Source organism: Crocodylus porosus, unplaced genomic scaffold (assembly GCF_001723895.1).
Source record: "Crocodylus porosus isolate Cpor-Errol unplaced genomic scaffold, CroPor_comp1, whole genome shotgun sequence".
NCBI classification, from domain to species: domain Eukaryota; kingdom Metazoa; phylum Chordata; order Crocodylia; family Crocodylidae; genus Crocodylus; species Crocodylus porosus.
The window spans coordinates 237,923-254,455 of NW_017728935.1; the positions used below are offsets into that span (position 1 = coordinate 237,923).

The 16,533-nt window shown below is 47.1% G+C and overlaps 1 protein-coding gene across 3 annotated transcripts in view; it reads right to left on the reverse strand.

Moving 5' to 3' along the window:
• Positions 1 to 5,325: 5,325 nt before the first annotated feature.
• The window catches only part of SRGAP2 (SLIT-ROBO Rho GTPase activating protein 2), a 160,266-nt gene continuing 149,058 nt past the window's right edge, over positions 5,326 to 16,533 (reverse strand). For all 3 annotated transcript variants that reach the window (XM_019546531.1, XM_019546530.1, XM_019546532.1), the window contains exons 19-22: positions 15,777 to 15,957; positions 14,594 to 14,740; positions 12,078 to 12,405; positions 5,326 to 8,781 (exon numbers count right to left, since the gene is read on the reverse strand). In XM_019546531.1, the coding sequence (XP_019402076.1) occupies positions 8,398 to 8,781; positions 12,078 to 12,405; positions 14,594 to 14,740; positions 15,777 to 15,957 (1,040 nt within the window). In that variant the 3' untranslated portion in view covers positions 5,326 to 8,397. The remainder of the gene's footprint in view (positions 8,782 to 12,077; positions 12,406 to 14,593; positions 14,741 to 15,776; positions 15,958 to 16,533) is intronic.

The following is a 16,533-nucleotide window of genomic DNA, read 5'->3' on the forward strand; positions in this document are numbered from 1 at the left end:
CAAGAGCGATCAAGCGTTTTTCAGTCAGGCGGTTGCAGGAGTTCATGCTCCATCACGTCCTGCTGTAACTGGACAGCTGCGTCTAATCCAGACTGGATGGGAGCTGGAAAAGTATGGAAAAATGTTAGCAGCCTGGCTGCCCGTTAACAAATCAAATGCCTCATGCCTTCCCGCGTGGGGTTTGGGCCAGCAGAGCTAGGGACCGGCCCCTGGGAGGGCCACGCGTGGGAGGCAGTCTCCGTGGCTTAGTGGGAGCGAGGCTTGAAAGTCTCCAGCTCCCTGGAACAGGCTCCAGTTTTGGGGGAGTCAGTGCAGGGTCTCGTCTCTGCAAGGTGGGCAGGCCGAAGCCCAGCTCTCTGGCTGGACGCGCCGTGCTGATTTAAGCCTCCTGATTCCACGTGGATGGGCGACCTTCCAAAGCCCGGCCACGCTTCCTAGCGGCAGATATCGACTGGTATCCCCTTGCCGATCCAGTGCTCGATCACTTTTGCATCCAAAAGACCCACAAACAAACATTCATTCACAGACACACGCACCCCACCCGCCCATGGGAGGCAAGGGGATGCTGCTCTAGCTGGGCCAGCGAGACACGGCAAGGCTGAACGACTTGCTCCAGATCACACGATGATCGTGGCAGAACTGGGAACCGAGCCCAGACCCCCGCGACTCCAAGACCAGCACTTTAACTAACTAAGGAGGCACGCTTCCCTCTGTGGCGACGCTCTGCTTTGAGGGCTTGGTGGGGTATTTGGGCTGCTGCGTGACAGCCTCCAGTACGTGGACTGAAGATGCATGCCGGACAGAAAAGGGTGCAACTCAGCATCCTGCAGGCCTTTGGCGTTTGAGGACAAGGGACAAAACCACAGCTTTGGGACAAGAAGTTCACTCAGAAGCAGGCAGGACAAAGCCAGAAGGCCTGAAGGAAGCAGCCCACCTTTCCCCCCCCCTCTAATTATTATTTCAACTGGAATCCAAGTCAGTCATGAAAAAGTTGCAAGGGCCAAGCACACACAGCTATAAATTCCTCCAGGGCTATAAACATCACTGCAAGCACAGAGCAAGAGGATCAAGTGATTGGGCACTTTTCAGCCACGCTTTATATCACTGCAACCCCCCCCCCCCCGGCATATGTAAGCCCTGAGCAACTTTGCTAAAAAATAAATAATACTTTTACACTACAAAGAACCCATTTAAAAATAAGAGAGGGGGACAAAACATTCCCTTATGCTTCCTTTGCGTCCTGCTGGCTTCGTCTCCTTCCAATCAAGTCAAAAAGGGAAAACGTAGCCACAGGCAGAGCGCTCTCTCAAATCCGGGGCTGGGACATTAGACCACCACTGCTTAGATCAAAACTTGCTCCGTGAGGCCCTGACCAAAGCAAGTCGTTTTTCATTCTTTTGTTTAATCATTTTTGTATCCAGTTTCTCAGCCGTAACATTTTCAGCTCTCCTCAACAGGAAAGCAGAGGTGCTTTGTTAAAGTTGGTGCATGATCGTAGAGCACAGCCCTGACTCCATTATAATCGGAGACCAGAAACCGGTAACGAATGACCTCTGTGGTACTGGAGAGAGGAAGGGCGTCTCGGCCCTAGCGGTATACCACTGATCTCGGCTAGCGGGCAACGCAAGGTGCGATCATCTCGGACCACGCGCAAAACGGCAGGCCCCATAAACAAGTAATGAGCCTGCGGGACTCTCACAGGAACAAGAACATGCCCTCAACCTACGAGCCCAACGCTGCTTGGCAGAAAGTAGAAATGCATTTGCACTGTACTGGGGGAGGGAGCGGGAATAAATATGTCTCCCAGCATTCGCTCTCCCATCTGTTCCCGTACAGCGATTATGCTGACAGCAACATCACTGCAGGCGTCTTGTAGCGCTAAGCATAATTCACAACACTCCCAGGCCCTTTCCTCTTGGAGACAGCAGCCACCCCGGTGCAGAGAGACCTCCGCTCCCTTCTCACAGCTCCGCCACCGCTGGCCAATGCAGGAGGCGAGCAGCCGCCACGCAGGGCAGGGGGATGCCTAGCTTGGGGTCCTGCTCCATACGACAGCGGGTTGCACGCACATCACCGGCGACCCCAGAGCAACCAATTCAGCTGCGGATTAAGGCATCCCGTCGAGGCGTAACGCATGCTCTGTTCCAGAAAATGACTCTTCGATAGCAGGTTGCTGGCGCGGATGAACTAGAAGGGTTTAATCACGTGAGCATCCTCCACGTGCTGGCGCAGGGGCAGAGTACCACGAGCGGCATTTTGGGAGGTGCCTGTCACCACGTGCAAAGCCACGCCGAGGGCACCGGGAGCAAGAAGTCCTGGGTTCTGCTTACAGCTCGGCTGCTGCGGTTACCACTTGGGGCAGGTCGCTTCCTCCGCCCGTCCTTCAGATAGGCTGCCTGCAGAAGGCTGTGCGGGCTGCTGCTTGTACCGCAGCTGCTGGTCCAGAGGCACGGTACTATTGCTGCAGCCTGTAAGACTTCCCTCACCTTGTTCATTTTTCCAGATGTTATTTAAGCAGCTTTGAATCCAAGGGAAACTCAAAATCTCGAGGCAGGCAGCACGGCGCCCCAAGCAGACAGACACCAGTGGTCCTATTCTCTCTCCCTCACACTCTCGCCCCGACAGACACAGACACACACCCCCTCTCTACACACCATTTATTGTCGTCTGTAGGTCAGCATTTCCACCATACCTGAAACATTTATTTCTCCGAAAACTATTGCTAATGACAAACAGATACACTGCGTTTCCCCAGTACGGATTTAACAATTCCAACACGTGTACTCTTCTAATACTGTACAATACTGTACCAAAAAGGAAAAAAAAAAAAAGAGAGATGTACCTCCATATTGTACATAGTTGTATATACAAAGTACAATTTTACACAGTTTTTAAAGTAAATATATACACCATATATATATTGGTGTAGAAGACATGAAACAATGGAAATTGTTTTAACAGTAACATTTCAGCCCAAACCATTAAACAGTTGCTGTTAATAAAAAAAAACAAACCAACCAACAAAAAGAAACCCCCCATGTGCTGTATGAAACCTAGCCTGCTCCTGCAGGATTAGGGTTTAAATTAAAAGAAAGGAAGAAAGAAAGACACGATTGCTAGACTGCAAGTGACCTTTCTTACATACAGTAGAATCAAGACATTGCTGCTATTCTTCAAATTTGGGACAGTTTCATCAATTGTCCTGTTGTGGCTACATATATCAGAGCTGGTCTTTTAAAGAACCTGTTGCTTACAAGTATTGCTCCAGCAATTTGGCACGCTAAGAGTCCAGGTCCTCTGGACTCTGTTTATGCAGATTACAGCGCTCTGCCGATAGAGAAAGGCTGGTGAAGTCCACTTAAAAAGCAAGTTATTATAGTGCCGCTAAAATGAAGGGTCCGTCTGCAATTTCCATTGCAAGCTGCCAGATGTTTTCCCTGCACTGAAACCTGACCTAGCAGTATTTGCACGGTTGTGACTCCTTCCCACGCCCAAACCCACCTCTGTTTGCTCCGTTTCTGGAAAACAAAAATCTTTCGAACAACGTTTCCGGAAGTCCAAAAAACAACAGACACCAACTGCACGTTTTCCAGTTTTTAAGTGGCGGCTTTGCTGCTCCCTTCTTCAATAGAAATGAGACTTGAGATTTAAGCCGAGACAAAACCCTTCCTCTAGTAATGCTTTTTGGCATTACTAGTAGGTGAAGGGGCAGAGCTGAAGGTCCGAGAAGCAGTTTCTGCATACGCCATGCCACGTGCATTACACAGCAGACAGAACGTAACGGCTCCCTTTGGAGTTTGCGCGGGCACAAGCAAGTGGGTTAGAAATGGTTTAAGTCCAGGCAGCTGCACCAACCAGTGGCAGATCAAGGCAACATGTGTAGGGGGAATATACCTTCAACGAGAACATGTGAAGCTGCAACACAAGTGGAGTTAAGCCCACAAATGCTTCACGCCTTCTCCAACCACAAGTTTTAACTCCAACCATTTTAAAAACTCATTTCCCCTTTAGGAAATCTTCTGGTTGCTCCTGGTTTACTGGTGACAAGCAGGAGCTTCCTCTCTCCTGGAAACTCATGCTATGGCTGTGGGATGGGTAGTCAAGGCCAGATGATTTCACAAAAGGGGTGATATTTTTATAAAAGCAAATCTATGTTAAAACACGTTTTCTTTTCTGAATCCTTCCCAGAAGTGGGGAACCCATAGCTGCTCCTCGGCTTTTCTTCTCTGACTGAAGTGCAAAGCCAAAATGAGTGAATGCATTTGAATTTTTGTAGCAAGCCCCCTTGGCTTTAGGGCTCAGTCCTGCAAAGTGCTGGGTCTCTCACACCATGAGCCAGGAGGAAGGCTTCGCTTCTGTGCAGAAGGATCATTTCACATGCTTACGGTTAAGCACGTGCATATTGGTGCACTGGATTAAGGCAGAGGATCCAGCATCTTGTAAGACTTTTTGAATGTATGGTCTGACCATGGTGCATGTACACGTACACGTACACGCACGCGCGCGCACACGCACACCCCCCTACACCTGTTGCCTTAATAGGGCATTATGCCCTACTGGGAATACAACCTCCCTTCAACTGGCAGAGCCAGTCCAGTCCAATCGGGGGAGATGCTTCCGTAACGAAGCTGCGAGGTGCTTACTGCAGAGGTTTACGTGCACAGAGATGCCTACCCCACATTCAGTGAAGCGTTGATGTCTCGACCAACGCTTAGGAAAGAAACAGAAGTTAGGGCTAAACTCTACTTTAAGTATTCCCTTTACTGTTGCAGAACCCCCTTCGATAAGGGAACTTCGCTTGTGACGACATACCCAAAACTAAGGTAAAAGACTTGGGGCATAATGTAGAATTTCCCATCTAAATTCTAACAGGCTGGATGCGATGATCTGCAAGGGGCTTGCCAGCCCCTAACAACTACAAAACTAGGCTTTGATCTGGCCAATGAGTTTGTCAGTACCTTATCTGAACACATTATTGTGCGAGAACAATCCTACATTTAAAAAATAAAGCAAAGTATTCTTCACAAGAAACTCAAAAACTCCGTTTTGAAACAGGCATTCAAATACGTAGCGGAGAACTCTTGCTGTCACAGCGTATTGCAAGTATGTGATGGATTTCATGGCAACCAAGCATCCAGTAAAGATCAAGCAAAAGTATTTTTGGTCACATCTCACTGTTTTGATACATGGACTAAGTTTACAAGCCCTAAATTGTTAGCCTTTGGATTCCCAGGGAGGCAGAAAATCAGCAAGCGTCAAAGCAGGGTGGAGTAACTTCCAACTAAGGAAGAAAATGCACAAGGTTAGAACTGCAGAAACTATTAAGACTGATCACCTAAAATTGTATTTTTATTTTAAAAGGTCGCTTTGGATTATTTCAATCCAACATTCAGTAAACAAAAAAAAAAGTCTTACGTTCATACAAAGCATTACCGAGCAGACATACATTATTCCAGTTATCAACACTTCTCTTTTCAAAAAAGAATACACTTTAAATTTGACACGCACTAAAAGTTACGAAACTGCATTTCCCTGGAAGATCTAATAATTCTTCTGGATATGAAGTTATGAATTAACATATACACTTCCCCACGCAGCACAACGTCCTGTTTTCCATGTCACGTTGACCTCTTCGGTAAGATGCCCACCAGACAAGTGGAGGGTGTGGCCTTTTCCAGTTCTTTCCACCTTTTTCCCCAATCAGTTTGTCATAAAACATTTGCAACAAACAAACTGCTCGCCCCACATAGTCCGTGGCACCAGACAGACAAGCTACCAGTGGTGTTTGCGGGGTTGGTTTGTTTTTTTGAAGCATTTCCTGCTGGTTGGGTAGGCCCAGACAAATTGAAGCATCAAGGACGCTCTCCAGGCTACGCCGCCAGCTGCGTATCTGAACGTGAAGCACAGCGCACACCGCCGTTCCAGTTGATTTGCCCAAGATACGCTCAGTAGGATCTTCCCAGTGTCCTGGCCTCTAGAAACAAGCATGCTACTTCCATACAGAGACCAGCAGCTGATCTCTTATGGCCACTTGTACGGTGGGTCTTGAGGACAGGAAACCACCACCTTGTCCTAAGGTGCTGCGTGTAGTTGGGTACTGTCTCTTGGCAACATGAATGCGAGGCATAAACCAAAAGAAAATAAGGCATTACTACTAATGAGCCAAAGTGAATTCAGAGCAAGATCCTGTTCTGCTCATTTCCTGGGCAGGGAGACCAGCATTCACTTTGACCAGTCACCATCCAAACAAAAACCTAAACAACAGATTTGCCAGAGTCTCGCCTGAGTGAAAAGTCGCTAATTGCTTACTGCTTTGTAAATCGATTTCCAGAGGAAAGTGAGATTTCTTGGTACTTGGAGTCCATCAGGAACCTGAGAGCGAGTTAGCTGGTCGGGTTCATTCCCTTGGATGGGGACAGTTTACAATCCAACAGAAGCAGCGCGCGGATGCAGCGTTCCCAAAAGATAAAGGCTGCTGAACGTTAACGAAGGAAGAACGAACGAGGAAAATGGTCCCAACAAATTTTTCGGCATTTCCTTTGCACTCTTGCCAACAAACTCGTCAAGTCTCCAAAATTCAGGGCGTAGAGAGGGTCAGTCGTTTGCCATCAAACACCATTTGTACAGAAGTTCCTCTCCTTTTAGAGATGAAAAAAAAAAAAAACCCCAGCAAGTCTATCCAAGCAAACTCCTTTTAATGAACTGGAAGTGAATATTTAAGGCCAACTTTTTTTTTTTTTTTTTTTTAAAGAGATGTAATGTATTGTTTTTAATAAAATGCCAGTTAAAAAGACTACAAATCTGCATTAAGCCATGAGAAATTCTGGTTGCAATTCAGGACTTCACAGAAAACTAGAGGAGAATGGGAAAACCACCTCCCTCCTCATCTTGCTCAAGTGGGTATGATAAGAATTTAAGATGTGTGACTATTTCCAAACTGCAACAAAACTCAGGCATGACAAGGTAAGCCAAAGATGAAACATCAGCTGAGAGTCTCACTGGCTGGGCGGGACTGCAAGATTCATCTCTGTTTTAATATAACGTGTGCATTTCCTTTCGCTATTTGTCATTAAATTGTAGCTTTTTGGAAATTCCCAGCAAATGCAGAGGAGCCTATACAGCCCGCTAGCACTTGAGACGGTCACAGTCTAGCATATAAATGCATATATTAAGAATTCATTAAAATGTCTGCAGAGTCCTTGGAAGACACAATGATCTACCATAAGAATATGCGTTTAAGCAGTTTATAAAGTTGAATACTATACTGCTCAAGTCCCATGTGCTTTGTGTCCCTGTCCCCCTACCCCCAATGGTTCATGGTGGCCCGGCCCACAGAACAACACATTTACAATCAAACGATGAAAAGTTTGGAGACCTTGAGAACCCAAGCTTTAGGTACGCTCAGATCTGAGATTTTGGTTTTGGCCCATCTCAAGCATAACAAGGACACGTGCGTTAGGAAAGGCAGCTTCTTTGAGAGCACGGTAGCTGGTGTTGAAACGTTAACTCATTTTTACATTCCTTCTTCAAGTCCCTGCTGAAGGACACACGCTTTGCACACTGCTTTATAGCCTAATGGAATGGAAACGTCATTTAAACAGAAAGCACAGAGCTATGTTTAAAATCTGGGAGCACAGCTGGAGCGCCCATAACCAATATGTTCCGGGATTCTTCTGCCCTCCTAAAAATCTGAAAGAGATGTGTTGCATTTCACTCTGAGCAGACGCATAGCATGCAACTCAGCAAAACTAAGACCGTTTCAGAGTTATCCGTCATGACAAGTCTTAACCGAGGAGAGAAATCTCTAGGACTAAGAGCTAAGACCCTTGAAAAACAGAGAATGTAATGGAAACTGAGACAGACCCTTAAGCACAGTGGCACCAGCAGGCAATGCAATAAAGCACAAGAAACAGGCATGTCCAAGCTCCACAACCAGTGGCACCGAAACATGCAAGAGACTATTTATTGTTTCCCTGCGGCAAACAAAGCACAGACTATATAAGTCACTACACCAGTATTCAAAACATGATGCCACTGAGTACTTCCTTCAGTGGCCAAACATTTGAACAAGGCATCAACTATAAACCAAGAACTGATTCATTGCTCCCTTGTGTTTTCCTCCTGTTTCACAGTGACCTGATAATGGGTTTTCCTCTGTCCACCTCGTACGTGTGGGATGCTGGATTTTGTGGTACTAACATCACTAATGCAGAGTGCACGGGATGAGGCTTAATTACTAACATCTTCACTCCCAGGAAGCGCTCCTGGCAGTGACAACTTACAAACTAACCTTCGACAGAAGTCCCAAACTAGTTAAATAGGAATTACAGCGTCTCTTTACTATAGTCTCCTCATCTGAAACAATAACATTACATCCACGGTGTGGCTTCTAGTTCATCAGACAGTACAAGACTTGTCAGTAGGCTGCTGAGATGGAGAAGACGCAACAGCAGGGCTTGTGGCACTGGTCTTGGGGAAAACGGTAGGTTTTGGCCTAGTTGCTGGAGGTTTAACCGGCGCAGCCATTTTGACCGACTTCACCGGCCTGAAGGCGCACGGGATGTCGCCAGCGGTGCTGGCGCTCCGCTGGAAGGCTGGTTCAGAGTCCTTGATGATCTGGGTGTGCAGAGGGCTGGAAGGCTCCGAGGTGGGGGCCACGACCGGGGAGGTTTTCAAAGGCTCGAGCGTGTCGAGGACAACGTCTGGCGCGTGCTTTACGTTGCTTTGCCTTTCCAGCTCCCTCAGTTCATTCAGGGCAGAGTTCATAGTAGCTTCAATGTCCTGCAAAAATTGAAGAGAGACCGAATTCATCACAGGGGCTAGATGCACACGTAAACGAGCGCGCTCCAGAGTCAACTGTAGATACACCGCGTCTCAACTCTAGCGCCAAGCGTCTGCCATCGTTGGCAGGCAAGGGTTAATCTGACCTTGAAAATGAAAGGGACATCAGCCTTATGCGCTAGGATGACTGGCTGCTGAACATATTGAAGCCAATTAATACTACTGTTTTCCATCGGACCGGCGCCAACTAATTGATAACACTTTCCTTGAGGCTAGTTTTGCAATTTATTTTTCCTGAACGCTCCTGGACTTTGAAGATGCAAATAAAATCCTCTCCTGGCCCAAACTACTAGGAGAAAAGCCTGCAGTTCAAAAGATAAGGATCTCTACTTGTCCCTTTTTTTTTTCCTTGGCACACAGGGATAATCTTCCAATGATATCAGAGAGAGCAGCTCTTTGAAAGAACAAAAGCATGATGTTAGCTGCTTGCTGCACTGGTTGCTGGGACTCGGAGAATCCTATCACCCTGCAGCGCGTATCTGTTACAGCCATCTCAACAGCTCAGGTCTTACGCAGGTGCTTTTAATCTCCTGTGAAAATCTCATAAACAGAACTGTAAATTGTACTGAGTTTTAAAATCTGCAGAGGATGCTGGAGACGCACGGCAAAAGAACAAGGCATCGGCAGTTCCCTTCCAGCTTATATAATATCATGGGAACTAAGCACAGCGCTACAAAGGCGCTCCTCGAGACCAAAGTAAAATTGGTGGGTTTGTTCTGAGCTACGTCAAGACCTAGAAGTTTATTAAGGATTCAGCTATGGGTTGGAGTCCGCTGGTATAACAGAATTCACAGGAGAGCAGAAGGGTTTAGCCTTTCCATGACTCATATTTTGGCTACAGCTTTCTAGCTTCCTTAGAGGCTTTTTTTCCACCCCCTCCCCTTAAAGCAAGCGGGGGAGGTAAAGATCAGTCTAGGAGTGGTAAAAGGAACCAAAGACAGTAACCTAACACCTCCAATCCTATCCCCAGACCAAGCAGATTTTAAAACACTTACAGATCTATGAAAGATATGTAGAATGTCAGATGATTACAAGATGGTGTTTGAACTGACACTTGAGAGGACATGAAAGGGGAGTGCTAATTTAATGCAGCCATTTTTTTTTTTTTTTTTTTTAAAGCTTCTAATCTCCAGTGGAAACAACGAATTACTGCAGTTTATTATTCTGGCAGGAAGAGGAGATTGAAGAGAAAAACTTACGTGAGAGCCTAATTGAAAGACAAAGAGACTGATTTGTTTCAGCTAAAGTCTAACAAGAATAAAAAAAGCAAGACAGTGAGAACCGGATAATGCCCTCCGACAGAACTGAGGCTGAAGATACGGCAAAGGCCAAACCAACACCCCAGCAGAGGATGTAACAGATATTCACTTGGACCCTGAACAAAAGGCCAGTGTTAATGGCACGATAACCTGACATCCAGTAAAAGCTATCTAGTGTCACAGGTTCACCTGTAAGGAGGCGTTCGGGTAATTTTCACTTATCCATTTTTTCAGGGCTGGGGGGGGCTTTGGAAATCCTGTTACTTCTGGTTCGCAAGTCTGCAGACATTAGCCATTCAGGGTACCTCAGAGCTGACTTTGAAACTTGAGAGCCAAGTGCTCCTGAGCCTCAGACACATCCGTCACATACTGAAAAAAAGCAGCCGGCATGGACGAGCATGCGTGTGCAGGCGTATCTAGGGTTTGGAACGGGGAACACTGCATGAACCTCTGGCGAAAAGGGAAGTCTGTAATATTTCACTCCAATACTTGCATCAATAGCTTTAGCTCCCTGCAGTCTAAGCCTTCCTTCAAACGTTTGGCTGTTTTGAATCTGTTTTCTATGCCCTGGTATTGTTCTGTGGTGGACAGGCCAAGCCAAGACACAGCAATTACAGATCCTGGTGGCTGTTTCTGTTGACACAAGTCATGATTCTTAGGGCCCATGGTACCAAAGCACCACGAGATTATTGGAGACATTTCTGTGAAGAGAGGGATGGATAAATAAGAGAAGAGGATTTTGTCACAGAAGTATTTATAGCAAAACCTAAGCGAGAGAGGGAAGATACCTAGGGAGGGTTGAAATGAGGGAAGATTAAAAACCCCACTTTTTCTCTGAGAGCTGGGTAGCAAAAACAAAAGGTGAAAACTGCTTCCCCATCACGTGTACTGTACGCTGACTCGGTCTAAAAATGCAGAAAACCATCTCTGTGGGGCGAAGGAACAGCTGCGTACACATCAGTAGGGCAGCCTTCCCCACACCCGCAAGCACCTGCCTTAAGAAATCAAAACGCAAAGGGGCAACAACTTGATTTGGAGGTGGCTTCTTACCACGTATCCGAGTCTGTAAACACAAAAAGACGCTGCTGTGAAAGCAGAACAGAGCCAGCATCACTTTTATTCTGACTGCGCTATTGCAAACGCTTCCAAAATTTCACCAACAGTCAAAGTTGCTCAGATGGTAAAAAGGCTTTAAATTGATACCAAGTCCCCTGCTTTTCTCAGGCCCCAGCGTCTGGACTGTTGAATGGTTTTTTTCCTGATAAATCAGTATCAGTTTTCTGTAATGAACACCTTAGGAGCTGTGGGTTCTGAAGACTGAACATGTCAGAGCTTCTGTGGCATAAAGGCCTGAGTCATTTATCTTCACTCACACACACAGTCCCACTGCCTTACACATGACAAGGTTACATGATTAGACCGAGGCACAGATTTATGTTCCGCTAAAAGGATGCGCAAGTGCAAGCTGGGAGATGAGATCAATTGCTGGGCAAGCATCTATGGGTAGGCAGAGCGGCCAACCTCATGATAAAATCTTGCCTCCTTGCCCCATCGACACGCTCAAATATACCCCGCAACCCTCATCTTTGCTGTATGGACCAGCACAAACAGGTGCCGTGGCAAAAACGGAGAGCCAAACTTCACTGTGTGGGTCTGCAAACTCCTCGTTTCTCTGGACAACCTTCTTATGCTGTAAATGATACAAGAAACAGGTGGGGGAGGGAAGAGGGGGTGGAGACACACTTATGGCTCATGCAAAGGCGTGAGTGACAAGCACAGGACGTTCAGCATCTGTCTCCGAGCCCATGAAGTGCTCACATATGCAAAGGGTTGGAACGCATCCTTCCCCTAGGCATAGCAAAGCTGAGCTAAGAAGAAGAGTTTACCCAGAATGAATGCGATTAGGTTTAAACCCATTTGGTGCCTCCCTTATGAAAACAGAAGCCAACCTCCCTTATGCTAAAGGGTCTCCTTTACCTGAGCAATGACCTCAGGATCCATGGGCCGATGGTTGTTGAAGCTCTTTGACCTTCCTGTGGTCACGGTCTTCCGGATCTGTGGGCTCTCTATCCTGTTCTTCAGGGACGAATGCCGGCTGATGGAATTAAGGCTGCCGTGGCCGCTGATGGAACATTTATCAGGAACCTCCTTGGGGAGACTTTGGCTCATAATGGGCTGAGATGAAGGTCTAGAAGTGGCTCCGGCTCCCGCAGAGGCTGGTTCAGCCAAAGAGCTTGTCAGCCCATGGCTATCGCTTTGACGGAAAGCTCTCCTAATGCTGCCAGACTCTGGCTTCTTTCTTTGCCTTCAATTGCAAAAGCAAAACAAGTCCATATGAGAGGAGACCCACAGAGAGGCAGACCTCAAAACAGGGCTCCCCCAGACAACACGGACGGCAGTGGAAGGAGACCTGTGGCTGGCCGGGCTATTAGTAACCTCCATCATTGCTCAGGGCATCATCATACAACATTACAACCACCCACCTTAACGTCTGTCAGAGGGAAGCCAATTAGACTACAAACAGTTGTACACCTTCCTAGCACATGCAAAAGACTAAATGGAAAAGCATTTAACTCGGTAATAAAGGAAAAATTGTCATTTCAACCAAAAACCCCTCTGTGCCATCAGCTAGTCTAGACACCATTTTTTTTGGTTATTACATCAGAGGTTCTCTTTTTGGCTAAGGTGCATAACAGAAAAATCTATTAAAACTCTGGGGCAAAGGCATCGTGGCATTCTTTTTAAAAACAGGTAGGCACGTTGCCTTAAAGGATGTTTAGCGTTAGCAACAAGAGTCAGTCTTTTGCTGCTTATAGAAACATGCCTTTTCTATACCCTAAGTAAGGCCACGATAGATAATCTATGCCGTGCTATAGGTGTACGAGACTGAAAAGTACATAAGCTGGCCTCCCAACATTATCTCCATAACATCCCCCAGCAACGCGCAGTCTGAAAGCATGGTTTCATACACGTTAGACGTGGCCATTCTAGAAAGACTGCTGCGTGCTATAAAGCAGGCAGCCTGGCATGCCTTAAAGGAAAAGACTGATTTATATATAGCACAGGCTGCACGAGTGACTGCTACAACCGTACTATTTCTAGCTGGATTTTGGCATCAAAAAACTAATTCAGTGGGTGGCACAACAGCCACCGCGAAACCATCTGATCTGTTTTGCCACACTCTGTTAGCACATAGGTCAGACGATTCAAACCACACTAAAAAAAAAAAGGTCTTATGCTACTGCTGCTAAAAATCACACCTTCCCTGGCAAAAGCATCACTCAGGGTACCGCAACAAGGAGCAGAGCTCTGCAGCAGATGGTGACTCTCCAAAACGGAACTTGCCACGGTGCAGGCTGTTCCACACCCGATACAGTCCCACACTTGAACGGTTCATCAAGCAGGTAAAAACGCACCACTCGTTTCACTGGTATTAAATAAAGCCACATGGCTGCCCGCTAGCTGAGGACTGGGCCCATCATTTGGCACTAACAGCATCACAGAGGAAACATTTTTCAAGAGTTCTCCATCTGTGCCCCAGAGGTCGAGAAGCAATTCTGCAACATGATAATTAACAGCACTAGTAGCTTTAGGGTACTCAGTTCTATTACTGAGAGAGTTGCTTTGGTAACCTAGCGTGCCATCTTATACCAATGAAATGAACTGAAAGATTTGGGAATAACAATGCCTTGGAGGGGGAGGAAAAAGCAAGACAATTTCATTCTCCAGATTTTCATCAACAGACTAGCATGTCCACACCTCGCTGAACAGATCAAACTGGGGCAATGGGAGGCTTGTGGTTTCAATAGTGTGGCACTCATAGTTAGCAACTGGCTTTGGGACAAAAGTTATGTGAAAGGTCGTTATGGACAGCACTGAATGCAAGGTACTTTTTTTTTTCCCCCCTTTCTTATTGCTGCATTACAGCAACCACAAATGCACTGAACATCTTGAGAACGCATTCAAAATATCCCTGGCCCAAAGGATATGAGCAAACAATGTGAGAGATTGGGAGAGAGCAGTGACAGTGAAGGTCATGCCAAGGTGCGACTTATTTCTCTAACTCATGACTGTAAACTCCTCTCGCCAGGGACTGTCTTCCCAAGTGACCGCACCAGACTTACCATAACGAAGGCCTGAGCTTGGGTGCTCTAACGAGACACAAACAGCAACAGGCCACAAAATATTACATCTTGGTGGCTCTGCCACATGCTAAAGCATCTGTTTAGAGCGTACAAGACAATGTGAGGCATTTATTTTTTTAGGCCCGGGGCTGAAGTGGAATGGCGGTGTGGGAACGAAGAGGGCGTGCATAAAAGTGATTCGGGCAGGCTGGAGAAAAGGGAGCTGAACAATGGAGTGGAAATGAGCAGGAAAAAGCAGAAGTGGATGGGAAAGAGTAGTAGGCCTATTTCCAATATTTTCCTCAAGAAAGACAATGACCCACTGCCCTCAGTCCTGAGCTTCTCATGCCAATGCAAGAGCGCTCTTACTTGTTGATGTTTGCAAGGTAAATATCTGCAACGTGACTGCCGCTTGGACAGTTGGCGCTGGCTCTGGCGGTCACTTTTTCTTCAGGTGGCTCCGAGTTGATTTCTATTTCAGACTTGGGGCTGGATCTCTCAGAAATACTGTCCTCACTAGGGGAGGAGGGAAAGATATCGTGTCAGAAGGGGCTGCTGCACCCACCCACACGCCTTTTTATTATTACAGAGTGAGGAACAAATTGCACTCCACATCAGAGACCCAGATTTCTGTGCCTAACAAGGGAACAGCACTCAAATACCGGACTTAGGGACCTGATAACACCGCCTCCTTGCATTAGTGCTAGTTTTATACGCAGATATAAGTTGCACCGGGATAGGAAGCAGACAGACAACCAGGTATTGTGGGATAGCTGCATGAAGCAGGCTGTTGTGACTGTGACTTGCCACTAGGGGGAGCAGGTAATAGCCCGTTTGCCTGAGAAAGTGGCTGCTCTCCCCCTAAGCAAGAGACAACCATGCTGCTGTAAGTTATACAAAAGTATAATTTTGTCCCCGATTTCACTCAAATACAAGTGTATTACACCAATGCAGGGCCATATAAAGGCAGGAGTGTGCCCTTTCTAGTATAAAGGCCAATTACGTTAGCGTAAGCACAGTGTGCGTACAAACCCTTGGACAGCAAAGATGCTGAACCAGCAAGTTGCGGAGAAGGGGACCCCTGTGCCTACATGGAAGCCCACTGATGTCTGTGCACAAGAAGGCACGGTGCCATGGTAGTTAATGTCCTGATACAGCTCAAGGGACACGAGTCTGAGCCCAAAGGCTCTCCCCTGCTACCTGCCCTTCATCTCCCCACCCCTGCCCCCAGTGCAGTCAAAAACAGGCATCTGGTCCTTCTAGCTGCAGAATCAAGGCTGTGGCACTGCGTGCCGCTGGCTTCTGAAACAATCGTGTCTTAACCACGTTGGCCCAACAAGGGCAAGAGGACCATGGACCTGTTTCTGACCTCTGACATGGAGAAGCTTGCGGTGTTGGGGGCTGAAAGGCCTACAAGCCAGTGCAGGCCCTAACACTTCGGCACAGATGTTCAAGTTCGAATGGTTTTTCTTGCACGGTTTTAAGTGTGCCGAAATTTTCCCAGCATTCAGTGGCCCCCATCCTCACGCAGGGTCTAACACAGGTGACGTACGTGTCTTGAACAACGATGTATTGATGAGGAATAAGTCCATCAATTCCATTGTGGCGTCCTTCCCACCAGTCATCTGAAGCCCGATGGTAAAGCAAAAGAGAAGCCCCCTTTTTGAAGGACAGCTCCCGTGCAGTTCGGCCAGTGTAATCAAACTTTGCTATGGCTTCTATGGGCTCGCACTCTAGGAGAGAGAGAAGGGAACAAAACATCAGCAGTGAAGTGAACACTAGGGCTCAGGAAAACGTTCGGGAGTTTGAGCCTCCCCCTTGAAAATGATACAGAGCAGACTGCAGCACACAGCATAAAGTGTCACCTGGTAACAATGGAGAACAGGGTCCAAGCATCAGGATTTGGGTGTGGATCTGTCAGACACATGGGAACTCTGCTGTTGGGATGATCTCACATCTACCAACCACACACACCTCTGCATTTTCTCCTCCACGAATCTCACGTCAATGAAACCATCCCAGCGTAGTAAGAAAACGTGAGCCAGACAGTCTACCCATCATGTCCCAAGTCACCACCATCAAGGACCAAGAAGTTATGATGTCAGGGACAAAAACTATCTAGGGAGGTTTCCTCCAAGGCAGGTAACTCGTGCCTGCTGCGCGGGCAAGCAGCGGCTGTCATCAGCACTTAGGGAGGGAAATGCCTCCAGCTTCCAAGCTGCGTCAGAAATAAGGACTCTATTCGGGAAGACATTCTCCTGTCTCGAGAGCCTGTCTGGCCCAAAAGACTGCAGATCACAACTTTACAG